Raw genomic sequence first — 18,073 nt, forward strand, 5'->3', positions numbered from 1 at the left:
GGTCCATTCAGACCCACTCGGCTCAAACATAATGCCGGTGCATTTAAATTCAGATGCATTTAAAAACACACACTCCCTACGTCTATACCGGCAACTTTCTCACACATCCGACCCAATGACTTGGAGATGGAGGTGCTTCTTCGTCCACTAAAGCTCCCTGCCTGACAGCACTCTCCTTTTGGAGATGGTGGGGGAAATAATCTGCAGGGCGATGGCGCTAATAACAACGGCGCGCCCCGCCGCTCTGCAGCCCCAGGTGGCCGGGACCCTGCGGCGAGAGAGGCAAGGAAGAGCGGAGGAGAGAGACGAGTAGCGAGCCAAGAAGAGTTGAGCAGCGCAGAGCCGGCGGCGGAGGTTGAGAGGACAGAGTGGATGCAGCAGCCTCCTAGCTGGGCCTGTGAGCTCTGCACAATCAGTCACCGTGGAACCAATGGGCTCGTGTGAAGGCGCCCTCACTGTTCTCTCCCAGCCCCTCCAGCCTCTCCACAGCAACAACAAACTGATGAGCTGCTGTGCATGTCTGTTATATGTCTGTGTGTGCGTGTTACTGTGTCGATCAGTTTCCACGTACTAGGTCAGACGGTGCCTGGGGCTTGTTTCGGAGGGGGCCAAGAGGTGGTGGTGGTGGAGGGGGGGGGGGGCACATGGCACTGTGTTCGGGGACAACGGGCTCCCAGAGCCCCCCCCTGCGGCGGCGGTTCTCCCCTGCTGAGCTAATCCCCTGCTCCTTAGGATTAACCAACTTCACAGCGCCGGCCCCCACTGCGCTGTCAATGCACCGGTTCACCCTCCCTCCCCCCCCCCCCCCCCCTCCCCCCCCCCCCCCCCCCCCCCCCCCCCCTCCCCCCGCACTCATACACCCTCATTACCCCCTCGATATCCCTCCGTTCTGAAATGTCAGTGTTGATTTTCACTTCTCATGTCTCTGTCCCGGACTCTCTCCGACCTGCTCGACTCTTTTCCTCTGCATGTTATAATTTACTACAAATCCTGATTGCTTTACGTCACAGCTGAGCCTCTTCCAGCCTTTAGCTGCAGGCTTTCTACAAAGGTTCATGTTTCTTTCCTGCCATGGATCCATTGGTTTCCTTTCTTTCCACCACTATATGGAAGCTGTGTTATCCATCACAGGCAACATCAGGGCTGCATTCATTTTTGCAAAAGATTCATCACACTTAGGAGGTAATGCAGTGTAGAATGTTTAAATGCATCTGCTCTTAAACACTTAGTCAGCACTAATGCTGACATTATTAGTCACTTAGTAGTTTCGTTTACGGGATATTCATCGCCGATAATTGTGATATTCAATTAATAGCAATTTGTCAGGTTCTGAAATCTGAGGATTGGTCTTGTTTATTTATTTATTTTCAGATACAGCACCACTATAGGGATGGCCATTTTTTCCCCCTTTTTTGGAATTTGAAACAATTGAAAAAGTGGTCTGCTGTAAATGGATTACAGAAATAATTGGCAGCAGTAACCCTTTATATGTATATATATATATATATATATATATATATATATATATGTATATACGGTGCCGTAACGATGACAGAATAATGCAGATTTGATTGTTCACTATGATGGAAACGCATTGAAACCTACTGTTCCTCATGCACTTCAAAGTGGTCGGCAGAAAAGTGTCCACGATCCTTAATGAAGGAGCTAAAATCACACACTGTCCTTTAAGCCACTCCCTCTCTCTTTGATTGGTCAGCCATTAGTGGCATCAACCTCGCTCCACCTGAGGAGTTTATTAAAACTACCTGATGTACGTCAGTGTTTTTAACATTTCAATTTGAATGTGATCGCATGTCTCAAGTTGTGCTGATATGTTGTTTGTATACAAAGAGAAGACCTTATTTCCCAGCTCACATGGAGGAGCTACTGTGTCTCTCTCCGGGATATTTAGGCTCCAGGGCTGAGAGAGAGAGTGGGCCCAAATCAGGCAGATCATCACGTCTCTCACATATCTCTCTCTCTCCTCGCCTCCCTCTATCCTCCCCCATTGTTTCCTCTTTTAACCACAATCTCCAACCTCTCCGGTACCGACTGTCCCATTGCTCCCTCCATCTCTTCACAGCGCTGATTGGGTGGGCAGGAGATGATGGCTGTATTTGAGGGCTGCGGGGCCGGTGATGTCGAATCTGTCTGACATGCTCGAGCAAAGACGGCGTGTGCGCTTCATTGTCTTCTAATAGGGCGCCGAGGTCTAGGAGACCTGGTAGAGGATGCAAAAAGCAGGTGCGGTTATAGAGATACAATGGCGAGGATGAGGATGGTATTAGGGAAAGGCAGAGAGAGGCTAATGAGCAACGGGCCAGTCACTTTTCTCTCACATTCTTTCTGTGCCGTCTGTCCTCTTTCCCTCCATCCCTCTCAAATGTGCACACACACAGAAGAAGTTGTATTCTATGTCAGCCCACCATTGATGCAGTCAGTCAGGTTGCAGCAGTATGTTGCTGGCTGATTATCAGCGGTTAGGATGTGACAGATGCGGCCGAGATCGTTGGCAGTCAGTTTGCGCCCCCCCCCCCCCCCCAACAGGAGGAAGCAACAACTGACCTTTAGAAAGCAAAGCACTGGCAAACTATCGCAACATCCAGACACACTTATAGGTCCCATTCAGGGGAGCCAATAAGAACCCGTCCTGCTGAAGACCCTCGTTCTTCCTAACTGTATTAAACTAGTTAATTTACTGATAGAACTGCTGGTAGTTTTTCTCTTTTATTTAATTAATTGTCAAGTACTTTCTACTCAGCCTTGAAAACAACCGGCTGTTGCATTCTCTTTTCTCTTTTAATTTGTCTCCCTTTTTAAAATACATATGTATTTATTGTACATGTTTGTGCATACAATACGAACATGCTACTCTATGAGGGAAGCTAACGGCTCTTTTAGTCTTCTTTACCGTCACTGAACTTGCACCAATTATTTGCAACAGTACCTTCCTGAAGACACGGCGGAAAAAAAATACACAACTGAGCTGAAGCCTCCGTCTCCCCAACAATTTGGGTGTCAATTTAGATTGTGACCCCCCCCCCCCCCCTCTCCCACCGACCGGCACCCTGCAGTGCTGCCCTCCATGGCTGCCATCAACACGGGGGCTTACTTCGTTCATGAAGTGGGGTCTCAGTCTGACATCTCCTGTCGAGTTTTAAAGAGAGCTGAGCAGTAATTGGTGTACGACCTACACCACCGGCAGCACTCATGTCCCCTGTCCTACGTGACATTCCCATCCAATTAAATCTGCGTCTACACACACACACACACACACTCACTCACTCACAGAGACACTAAAAGACCACACACTCACTATTATCATGGCTTCCTAAGTTCTCCTCCTGATTGTGTTTCAAGGTGCCTTCTTTTAAGTTGTGCAGCGTGTCAGTCGTCTACCTTACAGAATACGTGTGTGGGCAGACATCCATACACAGATTGCGTGCTCACGCCTTGAGGCAGCAGACTTCTGCTGCGAATGAGTTCATTCTCAGGGATTATGGGTAAATCTGTGTGGCCAGCGGAGGGTTTGCTCTCTGTCTCGCGAGGATTAGCTGAAGGTGAGGGCAGGTCCGTGTCCATCTGTGTTTGCTCGGGTGTCTGCCTGCCCTCGTCTGTTTGATTGCGGGGGCTGTGGGCATTTATGCATGGTGTGTACACGTATGTCTGTGTTATTAGCCTGAAACATGCGGCAATCCATCAGAGTTAATGAGTTGCGCGTGTGTGTGTGTGTGTGTGTGTGTGTTTTGCGAGTGTGTCTTTTGGCTGACCTCAGTCTGTCAGACGAACACACTCCGACGCCGTCCATACGGCGAGCGGGACTCCGACAGATCCCCAGATGTCATCGTACACAATCTGTCAGGTGTGTGTACCGCGAGTAAACGACAACAAGACATCGCCACACAAACTAGTTCCTCGGTAGAGATTAATGGAAAATAATGTTTGCAGTAAACGAACAACAAACTTATTTATGCTCGCGCTTAACTACATGCATACTCAAAACGGACCACATTGTAATGCAGGGAGAGCACAGCAGCAGTCACCGTGCCACATGTTCAAAATGAAGAATGACTGCTGTCGTGTCTTCTCTACAGTTCCCCAGATGACGCTGCAAGCGTGTCAGCCAAAATGATGCGCTTCCTATAGGACGCAAACGCAAACATTGAAGATTTCTGAGCAGCGCTGAGCGCTTCCTCTGCGAGGTAAGACGTTGATTAGCAACCTGGGGAGAGAGAACACGGGTACAAACAGCTGTCACATGCAGAGCACATCAACACGGGGAACAGAGGTGCATACAAACGAGTTCAAATTAGTTGTCACAAAGCTGCCGTTTTTGTTTTCATCCCTGGCAATTTGCTCACCACTGTCGCTTGTGAAATAGAGCGCAGGAAAGGTGAGCTCGTGTGTTACTACTCCTGCCACGTTTGACCACCGAGAAAAAAAAAACCCATCAGTACATCAATCAAATTGCATATTAGATTAAACGCCGAGATCATAAAAGGACATTAAGTGCTTCTCCGTCATCGCTGTTAACCTACAGCATAACCGTTTACTGTAGTTTACTGTGTACGTTCAGGCACTGAGCACTGCAACCAAGACGCATCTAGAAGGGAACTTTAGCAGCCACATATCACATCATAACTATTAAAAATAGCACAACAATAACACGATTTAGATTTAATATGCAGATGTGTGTGCAAATATGTGTGTTTATGCATGTGTGTGTATACGGTATATGTATGCGCACCATCATTCTAGCCTACTTTTTTATTTTTTATTTCTATTTGTAATTTCTATGTTGTATTTGTTTGTATTCTGTCTTTTTCTTCTTTTATTTTTTGCTTAATTTCATTATTTAGTTCTACTTTACTATCATTTTTTTCACTATAAAATATATTAACATTGTAGGAATAAGTATGAACAATATCGTATGTATGCAAATGTGGATTTATCTTAACTCCTACACTGCAATAAAGCAAGGCAAGGCAAGTAAACAGGACAATAAAAAATCGAAATCTTAGCTTTTGGTTTTAGCAGAATATATGTGATCGGTTCACTTCCATCCACACACCCACCGTGGAGTGACAGCCGTCGTGTGCTACGGGTACCGTATGTGTGCATGTGCCCCCGAGTGCTGGCGAAAACCAAACGCGTGTGAAAAAGAGCGACGTTGTTGGTTTGGACGAAGCTTTACAGTGTTTGTTGTATTCATTCCGTCACGTGCTACAGCAGTGGCAGACACAGCTGGAGGAGAGCTGCACGCCTGTGTGTGTGTGTGTGTGTGTGTGTGTGTGTGTGTGTGTGTGTGTGTGTGTGTGTGTGTGTGTGTGTGTGTGTGTGTGTGTGTGTGTGTGTGTGTGTGTGTGTGTGTGTGTGTGTGTGTGTGTGTGTGTGTGTGTCCAACAGACAGCAGGGCAGTAGTGGAGGTGTGGGCACAGGCCTCACAGTTTGTGTGATGTGCTCTGACACACGGATGGCAGCTGACACAACACAGACTCTCACTCCGTCCTCTCGCACCCACGCTCACCCCTCCTCCGTCTCCTCCTCTCCAAAATGGATGCTCTCTCTCTCCCGTTGGCCTTTGTGTCTCTATCTGTTGCCCGACTCGATGGAGGTTCAAATGAACGCAACATCTTCAACCCCCGTCCTTCTGTCCTCGTCCACACGGGGGTCTTGCCCAGGTGTGAGTAAAGCATTTTGGATGAGATAATAGCAAATATGCAAAGAAGCGAGAAGTCACAGTTGAGTGATTTCAAATGAACATCCACCGTCACTATCAGCAGCTTCCTTTGTCAAAACACCACCTGCGCCGTACAAATGTGAAGCTGAATTTGCTTTAAAATGAAAGTTTTGCATATTTCTTTCTTACCAGGCCTCTACAGAGTAGTGCATTGCTGTCGAGATTCTCCCCAATCTAGCTGCAAATGAACATTCTTGGCAAACGTGAAACATGTTAATGTACGCAAATGATGCCTTTATTTGTGTGCAAATTGTTTTCAATGCCCCCCAGACAGGCGCTGATTCACACAGTAGCCCTGTTTTCCTCAAGCCAAATCACAAGCTCTCAGTTCATTACTTCTGACAGGGAACAGAGGGCTATGAGGGATTGATGCACTCACATATACGAGCACTCCCTTTCTTCTTGTGCCTGTTCCAACGGCAGTATAGGAACCATATCGAACGACCGGCGAACGTGGGGATGCATGCAAATATCTTAGCATGGTCTTCTGCTTTAATTAGACTCTGCACCAGATGGGGGAACTCGCAAACTTGGGGGTAAAATAAGACAGACGGGATCTTCATCGTCCCTGGTTGTTTAGTTACTCAAAACGCAAATCTATTCACATATTCAGTAAGTCAAGGCTCATGTGATTCATCTCTCAAATCAACAAAGGAAAGAGAAACTAGTGTTAACTTATTCAATGAAAACACAATGTTAAAAGTCTACCGACATGCTAGCAGCACCGTGAGGCACGTAGCTTTGAGCTAAATGCTAACATTAGCATGCCAAAATGCTAACACGGCTGAGGTTTAGAAGTTATGTTTACGATGTACGGCATCTTAGTTTTGCTTGTTAGCATGCGAATCATTTCTACTCAGCACTGAACTGACAAATTCACAACGTATTTCTTACAATACGTCCAGAGGAAGACGTGACTTTCTGTACCATGGCTTTCCATCCAACTGACCAATTAACCAATTAACATTGCTGTTCCTCAAGCTGCGGTTAAACCGTCAAACCGCGGTTCCTCAAATGGCCACATGAAGCTGGCTCCAAAAGCGAGTCAATCCCCCTTCACTCTTGTGTTAAAACACTCAACTTTATGTCCGAAATGAACACGTTTACAGCCGGTCACAAAAACCGGTTTTGGTCAGGACTGTACATCGGTTTGAATGATTATATAGCTCACGCATTGACATGATATTTCAGCTTTAAGTCAGGCATAATGAAGGGGCGTGGCCGCTTTGAGAGAAAGGTGGACGTCGTCTTAGGTTGCGAGCTGCAAGTCACCCACTGAGCTTCACAACGGCTCATTAGGAACCTAAAGGTGACGTTACGGAGACTGCGTTCATATTTTATACGGCCTATGGCGTGTGTGTGTGTGTGTGTGTGTGTGTGTGTGTGTGTGTGTGTGTGTGTGTGTGTGTGTGTGTGTGTGTGTGTGTGTGTGTGTGTGTGTGTGCGTGGGGGCAGCAGGGAGAGAATGCAGGAGAGACGGGGATAGTGTTCATGTGAGTGAGAGATAGCTGGAGTGTTGCAGGGATTAATGTGAATTTGTAACTTAAGGGCACGAGTTGCTGCTCCGATGGAATCTGGAGTGTCAGTTCCTCTCTGCGGGCTGTTAATGCCTTGCTGCTTTCTTTTTTTAACCAACTTCCGTTGCATTCCACTGCACGCACTCGGTGTTTAAAGGCTTCAATGCTGTTGTTGTGGACCTGTTTGTGAATGCAGGTGTTGTTGGCGGTGTCTTTTAGGGGCTGAAGTGAATAGTTCGACGTCCAAATCTTCATTCGAAAAAATTCAATAGAAGCTTTGAATGTAAAACAAATCGACATTTGGTACAGTGGTGGCTTTCTTGACTCTTCCACTACGAGCTGTTTGACTCTCAAGGATTTTAATTGCTGGTGTTGGGGATGCTGTAGCTGTTGTTGGGCAATCAGTGTTTGCATGGCATTCCAAGGTGCTTTTAACTGCAGCGGGATGCACTCTTTTGCTACTTAATGGACCTTTTGTCAGCGTCGAGGTACATGGAGCCTTTTTCTTTCCTCCTTCTTACTCCCCACCGCTCCGCACTCTCGTTTCTCACTCTATATATGCTGTAGTTTGTGTCTATTGAAGTTCATCATATCTTTGTGTTTGTGTGTGAAAGGGAGAGGCGGAGAGGTAAAAGCCAGGCCCGTCATCCACACCCCCCTGCAGGTGGTAGTGAATGGCTTGTAGATAGCCGGCTGGTCTATGTAGGTCATGGTCAAAAGGTGGAGGGTATGTGGTCAGCTTCAAGAGGCAGGCATTGGTCAAGAATGTCTAAATTTGCCAAAGTCATTGTTAAACTCGTACGGTTATCCAGTGCAGTCATTGTTTAACGCTGTCTTGACTTCCTGTATCACATGATATTACTTCCTCTCTTCTACAGCATCTTGATGCTTCCCCAACACAGCTGTTCCATAAACTGAGAAAAACAAGATGCCACACACACACACACACCCACACAAGGCTTTCAGATGTGTAATGCCACCAAGCAAATCCAATGGAAGGTTACATAACAGCGCTTTACTGCAACCATTCATTTTCATGCTTTCTGACTCAGATGATTCCTAGTTAATGTTACAAAGCGAGGGGCCCGAGGGGCATCTGCGTACGCTCCACACTTTCTCAGCTCGTCTGCGGTGACGTCGGCACCGAGTGACACAGTCTTAGCTGGTGCCACCCACGTCCAGAAAGACAGAAGAGGACAGAAATCTTAAAGAGGAGGAGGGAAATCTGAAATAATGTGTCGTAAAATGAGACTTAAATGGAGGTCAAGAGCTAGCTCAGCTGATCTCCTCCAACAGGTCATTCCAGAGTCGATTGGCCCTGATTGCAAGGCTCAGTCTTTTACCCTCACCTGCAAATGACTAAAACAGAGACCTTCACTCGTGCTCATACGTTGTCAGCAGGTTGGAAAAATACAGTCAGCAGCCAGACCTATGATGCCTTTAAAGGCTAAGGCTGACCGTATTCTAATCCTACAAGTAATTGATCTTAATTGAGTAATTGACACTTTTAACACGTCAATGAACCTCAGTGTTGAACTGGGTTATATGTTGCTTGACTGCAACGCATATTGGCAGAGGGGCACACACTCCGAGGGAGCTAGACGTCGCCCCTACTAAGAATTTAGAATCTACTCCAAAGCATAGAACAGATACAAACAGTAGAACCAAAGCAGATATGCAAGAAATCGTGTTCTATGCTCTTGTAATGAGTCTAGCTGGGGCATACTAATATGTGGTTTATGTGTGAATAAGTCATTCAGGTAATACACAACCCGCCCCCCAGCCTTGTGTTTAACACCTGGTATCTCTGCATACTGCAGGCTGCAGACCGGCATATTAAGGTTGGATCTAATTCTTCATATGCGATATGCGGAGCATCGCAAGCAGGGATTGAAAGTCCGTCTGCTGTCAACATAAACAAACACGGCAGGTGTGACTGTACCTTTCCGCGGCAGCTGTCCGGCTTCACCCGTCGTAGTCAAACATCATGCTTCTCATCCAGACGGGTCCGTGGAGAACAAAGGCCGGAGAGACAGTAGCTGGTACTGGTACCGGTGCAGCCCTGAGCCTGGGTCTTCTTCAGACCTGGCTGACATCAAAGTTGAACTACTACTACTTTCCCTTTATCCAGATCACCGTCAATACTCGGGAGGCAAATGGAGTTGAAAGTATGGCCTCTTTCTTTCATTCATAATCTCTCCTCTTCACATCTGTTGTTCTCTGTCTGTCTCCCGACATAAAAGAACCCAATCCCACATTGTTCGCTCTGCTGTAACCCTGCAGCCGCATTTTCGAGATGATTGTCCCTGAGTGATGACACAAGCGCTGTCAGGAGCAACAGCCGAGTACACGGCTTCATGCCGTGATCAGTCCTTCTGTATAAACACTTTAGAAAAACCCAATCGATGCAGTGCAACCTGTTGATGGACAAACTCCAACGGTGTCTTACTGAGAACGAAAGAGCATCTGTCTGACGCAGAGCTGCAGAGTTAAGAGGAGAGATGTATTCTCCTTCCTCCTCCTCCTCCTCCTCCTCCTCTGCCTTATACCGCCACTCAGGGAATCTCTCTCGTGTCGGTCCTAATGCCACTCTTCATATTAAATGCTTGATGGTGAATCACACATGTAATGAATTTCATCGGACTCATGACCTCAGAGACCGACTGAGACGCTGAGTTTCTTCTGACCTGCACATGTTCCTTTTCATCAGAACACCCGATGATAGCCGTGCCGTGGGGTTTGTTGATCTTACGTGAGCATGAGATGATCGCAGCAGAGGACTTTTATTTTGAAGGAACGCTGGAACACGACTGAAAGTATAGTACGCCATAACAATGACAAAGAAGTGAGCTAGGTTTGTAAATCAATTGAAATGAATTACTATGTCATGTTATAGTATAAGTATGTCATAAAAAGTCATTGTGTAGTATTTCATTAAAAACTCGAGGAATAGTAAGTTGTAAAAATGACATAAATGTATTTTATAAAAAAAGTCATCAAATATTGTGTCTTAAAAAATTCAGAGTAGTATGCAATAAAGAAATAGAGAGTAGTATGCCATAAAATGTCATGGTATACTACTGTGTGTCATAAAAGTTGATATTAGGGAATACGTTTGTGCACTGACCGATACAGACACACACGGCTCTTAAGTGAAGCTTAAGACCTGAAACCACATTTGAAGGAATGAGTCATCTGAGGACATTATTTCTGTGATCGCGTCCCTCAGAATGTGTAGCTAATGAGCTTCAACAGTAACGATGTGAGTGGAGTTGTGTCCTTCAAACAGTGCTAATTGGCACTCTTGAGTGTTTCGAGTCCACGTCTCCCCGAGTGTCGTCTGTCTCCACTTTCTGCCAGTCGATTTAAGCCCATCCCCTCAGTAGGTGTTGCCAAGAACATGATCCGAAGAGTTTATTCCCGAAGGCTAATCCGCTTGTCTCCTCTTGCCTTTTATCGTACAGCCCTTCTCAGAGGAAAAGGGGGGTCGCAAACAGAGCTGGTGTCTTTTGAATTCAGACACAAGCGTTGCAGCAGTGAAGCATCCACAGACTGAAAAATATATTTGCAAATGTCCTCATTGACAGGAGGTCATTGACCTCAAGAGAAATCCATACTTTAATTGTCTTTAAGTGACAGGATGGAAGTAAGTGTTTGATATTTGAGGTTCGTTATCCCAGGGGAACATTTGCTACAGTGTTTCACGTGAAGGTGTTTTTTTTTCTTTCGCAAAAACAACGAGACAACCTTGATTGCTTGAGTCTGAATCGATGCGTGTTTGAATTAATCACAGCGCGTTAATGAGGCCCTCGCCCAGCTGGAAGGCTGCTTTGATCAGTGGCCCACGGACGCAGGATCACACTGCTAACACACGACGCTAATGGAGCCACGGGGCAAAAAGCACACGCATACTAAACACAATGCAGCACGCACACAAATTTAATAAATATACATTCTACCGCACACTCAACCTCTGACAAGGGCACCGGCGCATGAGCCAGTGTCTTGTTGTCACGCAGCCCGTTGCGTCGGGCCCTTTCATCCGTTCGTGCCGGTTTGGGTCGGCTGAGATTCCGGCCCCGGAGTCGAAGTCTCTGCCAAAGAGAGCGCTCAGTGAGAAAGGTCCAACGCTCAGCGCTGACACACAGCCCAACTCCAGAGACTAATGCTTTGTAGCCCGCGACATATGTTGCTTTGTGTAATTGCTTTAATTGCTGTCATTGTACGTAATGGTGGGTCTTTTTCATCTTCCCTGGTGGTGTAGGCATTCTGCTAATTATATCTGTGAGCCCTGCAGCCAAAAACGAGCATTTCACAGCAAATTCAGAGCAGTGGGAGTGTTTCTGTGTACTGTTGGTGTACGTGTGGATGTAAATGACTGACTGCAGAGTGTGAGAATAGTCATGAATCATTAGAATTTAGGTGATTTAAAGACTCCCCATCGTGGATCTGTCTAATGTGGTGAAGTTGGAACCTTGATTTTCTCTTGATTGCTTTTGCTTTTGTTTTTAATTCAAATTCATCCGAGTTGGAAACAACTATAATGGTGTCGAAAAACAAAAACAAGATTATTGTTTTGTTTGCGCTCCAGGTACGACACCATCACCAACCAGTGGGAGACGGTGTGTCCTCTTCCCAAGCCGGTCCATTCTGCGGCAGCCACGGTGTGCGGAGGGAAGGTCTACGTGTTCGGAGGCGTGAACGAGGCCGGCCGCTCGGCGGGCGTCCTCCAGTCCTACGTACCGCGGAGCAACACCTGGAGCTTCATCGAATCCCCCATGATAGGTAAGAGGTGACAACACACACACACTTTCACACACAAGCTGCAGCACAGCGTGGAGACGGCACGTCATCAGGGGACGAGTTGCGATTGTGATTTGATATTCCCAAATGTGTGGTTTCTCTTTCCTCATTATGCATTTTTTTCCATTTGCAGGACAATTAAACGCTCAAAAACAACAAAACATCAATAATAATGTTTGCTTTTTATTAATAATGTGGCACCAAAACTACAAAAGGCACATATCGCAACATTACTGTTGCTCATATGCACGGATTCCTCATTGACATCGTTTTATCTCATTAGAGAGTCTTTGAGGCCGCCGTTATGGTTGCTTAGCAACAGTGTCCTCACAACTCCACCCGCTCGAGTATCTTCCGCATCGCGTGCTCGACCTCTTCCGACGAAAACCCGCGAACTGCCGATTGCCATTTGAAGGCAACATGCCGTCGCACAGCAGATGACTTTGTGAGGAGGAATCCGAGGAGCACGTGGAAGGTTTTGATATAAACGCCAGTAAATTGACCAACGTGTCAACGTGGGACGTCCAGACGTACAGACATTTAAGGGTAGGAAGTGCAAAGGGAGCATGAAGCACTTCCTACCCTTAAATGTAGGAAGTGCTTCATGCTCTGTCGTTATAATGAGAAGACCACAGCTGAAATGATAGGTGGGTCCGACCACAGCTTCCGACATGTTATTGGCCAAACTCCGGAGTTATTCACCGCGCAAACTCTGCAGCCACATCCCAGTCAGAGCCGCCAGGGACCCGTGAAGGACGCGGGACCAGGAGAAACACTTTACGTCAGCGCTGCCAAAACTCCGAGACAGCAGGAACAACACACCGTGTAAAACTCTGCGTGATTCAGAAGCACTGACAGCTGTGTTCCCACGGCGGAGATCTTATCCACAGGCAGGTTTGCTTTCACAAAAATATATCCTTGAACGGTGCCGCGCAGAGATGATTGCTATTGATTTGAACATATCCTCCGAGCCTTTAATATGTGGGCCTGGAAAACACTATTACACACATTTAAACCCAACCCATGGCATCGCTTGTGTTTCAGAAATAGGAAATATGCTTATTTGCTTTTTTGTGAAGAGTTAGATGAAAAGATTGAGGAGATGAACCTGAACTCTCCACCAAAAAGTGAATCCGGGTATTTCTAAAAATGTCAAATGATTCCTATGAAGCTGCAGCAGAAATGAATCAAAGCTTAAAAGCCCTCTATGTTTATGTTCATTTTAATTCACTTTCCACACGAATAAAAATTCAATATTTCATGCTGGATTATCGTATTTAAGATGTTGGCAAATGGTGGATTCTCAGGCATAGAGCTGTCCCAAATGCTGCTTTCATAAAATAGAATTAATATCCCAAACGGTGGCACACTGTTGCTGCAGGCACTGCTCAGCGCGTCAGAGAGAGAAACGCTGGGTCAGAAATGTATTTCAATTCAAATGTTTCCTCGCACAAAGTTGTTTTTGTCATAAAAGCGCTGGTGCCGAGGCACTTCCCTCCACACTGGTGCCCAGAAACCTTCTCGCCGCTATTAGTGCCTTTTTAGAGCGAGGCTACTGTGAGCGAAATTATGATGATGTAACGCGGGTGTTTGGGGCGAGCGCAGTTTGGTATTAAAGGGCTGACGGAGCAGCTGGCAGGGGAGGAATAAGAGACGAATACTGGTGAGAAACACACATACAGAGATGCAGACACACAGCCTCTCCTCACCTCATACCAGCTATACATCCCCCAGAGGCACAGCTACACAGTGCATGAATTATGTAACGAGCCAGGAGGTTACTCCACACTTGCGCGTGTGTGTGAGCGGCGTTTGTCTTTTTATTTGTGTGTTAAGGGTAGACGCAGACAGACAGACCGTCATCTGTCAGGGTGAGGATGAGCCTGCGTCTGACAGCCAACGAGCCGGCAGATCATGGACGGGTGTAGTGCTTCCTGTGAAATGATTTTAGTGAGCCGGTGGGGAGCGCTTCTCCATCAACCCTCTGCCTCCCTCCATCGCTCTCCCTCTCTCTAATCTCTCTGTTCATCCCTCCCTCTCGCTCTCTTTCCCCTCTCACTGTCTTCCCCTCCGCACGCCTCACCCCTCCTCCTCTCGCGGCCTCTCGGCACTGTCTTATCGACTGACACAAATACAGTCGTGCGTGTGTGTGTGCGTGTGTGTGTGTGTGTTTTCCCTCTGCATGGACCAATCTCCCGCATGAACTGCAAATGGGTTTCACAAACACTTATCAGGACTGACTTCCTATCTCTTGCAGAGTGAAAAATAAGATTCCGTTTGCCACAAATAGTGCCTTCAAGGTGCTTCGAGGTGCCTCGTGTCTCGGCAGCGTCGTTTCTCTCCTTTGTCTTCGATGCGTCCGTCTACTGAGCAGCATGCACTGAAACATGGGAGCATAATGGAGTCCCCTCACATGCGGTTAACAATTCATAAAGTCTCTCGACTTGGCCTTAAAAGGTCAGTTCACCCAAATAACCATAATGTCAAGGCAGCACAAGGTGAAAGGAACTTTGTTTGTGTGGAGAAAGTGACATTTCTGGAAAATCCATAAGCCTTTGTGATTCAGTCTTGCATTTAATACTGCAACACAGTGTGGTATGAGGACACTTTCCCATCGTTTTCATTGTGTTCATGTTATGTTTTGATTACAGAACATGTTTTCTGGGTCACGCTAGCTGCATGGATCGGGGATGGAAATGTTGTGTTGTGTGTGACATCCGTGTTCCCCTCATGATGACGTGTAACAACGTTGGTGATCCCGTTCGTTTCTGTCCATCTTCAAGCCATCAGGACGCAATTTCAAGTTGTTCAACACTTCAGCTTTTGACCGAATATCTGCAGAGCTAGTAGCAGTCCTGTCCTCGCCTGCTGCACGAGTATGCTGGTGTCAGCATCCTGAGGTGTAATGTTGAACAGGCTCACACCACCTTACTTCAGTGTGCTAGCATGCTAAACATCACACCTTAGTATGCTGACATTAGCTTGTTTTTAGAAGCCCGTAGGAGACTTAATTAAAATAATATAAATTTGAAAATGAAATTCCAATTCCATTTAAAATGCAATTAAGCGTGAGTGAGTGCAGTGCGGTCCTACAGAGCCACATGGCTGTACGCTGTCTTGTTTTTAAATGTCATACAGACGTTGTCCTCTTTCTTTAACACGCTAACTGCTGCTGAAGAAACGGGCCCGACCAGAACTCTTCATCGTGTGTTCTATGGAGTAATTGGGGAACTGGTTCTGGAATAATGTAGATTGAATGAGGAGATATTGGTAATTATTATTTTAGTTTTTCATTCCATTCCCCTCCAATGTGTCATGATGGATATTAAACTGAGCGGTAGATCTTTAATAATCCTCGAACAATACATATTCTGCATCTGCTTCATCAGGACTGTGTTTATGACATACTATACCGTCACAAATGATGACATGTTCCTGACACACTATACTCAGACGTGCATCATTTTGGCAAAGTCACCGTTTGAAAACTCTCACACGTCTGTTCGCTCGTCATCTCGGGCAGATCCACACGAAAACACAAACGGCCGCTGTTCGCTGCAGACCGAATGCCAGACCGCTTCATCGGGAAAGTGACAGCAGAACAGCTACTTGCTTCAATTACAGCTCAGCCAGGCACGGCGGTGGAGAGCGTCATCATGGAGCTGGAGGAGGATCAGGGGAACATGTCGGAGCAAGAGATGTGGTGAAGGTGGAGTGTTTCCATCACCACCTAATTGGACCCCCTCCCCCACCCGTTCTCCATCACACTTAATTAAATGAAATCATCCTCTGCTCTTTTTGTCCCATCATTGTATTGAAGGCTGCTCTTATTCTCCTCACATCACATACAAGGACATTGTGTGAAAAAGAAAAAGTTTTGGCCGCTGCTCCAATTACCTTGTTGTAATCTTATCTAAGCTTCTGGCAGCAAGAACTGCTGCTTCTTTGTCCCATTTACTCCTGTCCCCCCCCCCCCGTCTTCCAGAGGACAATGTGTATTCCTTAGTTATTGTTCTCCCTCTGCTTGTGACTGGCCACATTTCCATGTTGCTGTAATGCCGCAGCTTTGTGACGACTGATGTTTGGGAGTCTTTATCGGAGAGAGGAGTCTTATCTAGATCTGTACAGTGTACAGTGTTGGTATAATTCGGTGGTGTGTGTGTGTGCGTGCTATCGCTGTGGGAGTGTTCTGGTTTTGTACAATCAGATATCTGCTGTGGTGATGATGCAGGGGTCAGATAGGAACGGATGCGACGGAACAGCAAGGCGTGTGTTTAGACAGCAGCCGCACATTTCATCACAGCCATAACATTGTGTGTGTGTGTGTGTGTGTGTGTGTGTGTGTGTGTGTGTGCGCGTGTGTGTGTGTTTGCTGTCCTTGACCCCAGCCCGAGGGGTCCCAGCCTCGGTGACTAAGCTGTTTTATCAGAGTGTGAGAGGCTGCGTCAGCCCCGCAGGCACAGCTGTACTTCTATCGCCGCTGCCCTGTTAAAACCTCGTTTTGCTGTCTTTTCCCCCGTTTCATGTAGAACGTGGTCAGTTGTGGATTCTTGGCCGACTTTTCTAACATCAGAGATGTGAAGCGAGACAAAGTCCACTGTGAGTCTCGCAGAATAGCAAGATTTGTCTCAGAATTAGAACGTTTTCAGCTTGCACTTGTGTGCTCTTTACTGTATCGCGTTGTTGTTCGGGCAGAAACCGGCTTGTTTTCCGCAGCGAAGGCCGAGGGACAGCAGCAGAAGAGATGTTGAAACCCCAACGCGGTCCTCTGAGACGAGCCAAATGAGAACGAGGTGTACCTGCCTCGTTCCTCTCCGAGCACGCCGACCCGTTGCTTACCGCGGGTCCACGGGAGAGAGGCAGGACGCAGTGGTTAGAGCTTCTGCGGGGAGAAAGGTTTTTCCTCTGAGAGCATCCTGTTATTATTCTGCCTCCGGCGCCGAGCAGAGAGAAATGAGTGTTCTGTGTTTATGGGACCGAACACAAAACATCATGTAGACACGCTGATGCTGGCGCGCACACACACACACACACATGCTCGGCAGCGGCATATCAATGAGAAGAAGGTAAAAGGAAAAATAAATGAACACGTCAGGCAGAATGTGAGGAGGACCAATCAGTGGCAACTTGTTTCTCAAGGGGTGAAATTGAAGCTGATGCCTCAGATGGTTGCAGTGGAATTTCAGAATAGATTTCTGTGCGCCTGCATCGTGGTCATGTAGCACATGAAACAACTGCGTGGAGTCATTTACAGGCTCATGTTCAGTGGGTTTTGTTTCATCTCTTCATCAGTCAGTCAGAAATATGACGTGACGATATGTGCAGACTTTCATGGTCCCGAGAGGATGAATCGTCTCATCAGTTTCAGCTGTACTGTGTTTAGGGATGATAAGCAAATGTGTGTGTGCTAACATGCTACAGGAGGATAGTGAACATGCTAACATGGAACCTCACACCAGCATGTAAGCATCGTCACCATGAGCATGTTAGCATGCTAGCATTAGCATTTAGTTCATCGCACTGCTGTACGGTAGCCTCCCAAGCTGCTAGCGCGGCTGTACTTTTAGGTGCATAAAGCATGCATACGCCATTCATCACATGAACTGGTACCTGTATATAAAAACAAGATGATGCAGTGAGACTGTTCACATGTCACGCATTCAGACCGGGCACATACGTGGTGATGAGGTTCGATTAGATATAAGGCGAGCGATGTAGCATTAGAGTAAAACATTGTTTAACTTGTTGATTGTTGTCTTTCTGTAAAGTGCCAATCACAGGTCTCGAAATGTCATTTTAAGTGATTCGTGGGTGATGAATTCCATCCATTCGTTTTTTATTTCCATTAATCTGTTGATGATTTTTTCATGAAGCACGTTGGTGGTCTGCTGCATTATAAATGAGATGAAGGTGATATATATTTTATGAATGAAATATTCATCACCCTTCTGGTGTTTAATAATAATGACTGAGTTACCTCTGCGGGGATGGTTGAGGGACGTGTGATGAGTTG

At 46.6% G+C, this 18,073-nt stretch overlaps 1 protein-coding gene across 2 annotated transcripts in view; it reads left to right on the plus strand.

The window, feature by feature from the left end:
• Positions 1–18,073, plus strand: part of klhl29 (kelch like family member 29) — a gene marked incomplete at its 3' end in the record, with an annotated part of 170,916 nt that overhangs the window by 150,219 nt on the left and 2,624 nt on the right. For both annotated transcript variants that reach the window (XM_079291403.1, XM_079291402.1), the window contains exon 13: positions 11,849–12,042. In XM_079291403.1, the coding sequence (XP_079147529.1) occupies positions 11,849–12,042 (194 nt within the window). The remainder of the gene's footprint in view (positions 1–11,848; positions 12,043–18,073) is intronic.

Source organism: Melanostigma gelatinosum, assembly GCF_949748355.1.
Source record: "Melanostigma gelatinosum genome assembly, chromosome: 19".
In the NCBI taxonomy this organism is placed as follows: domain Eukaryota; kingdom Metazoa; phylum Chordata; class Actinopteri; order Perciformes; family Zoarcidae; genus Melanostigma; species Melanostigma gelatinosum.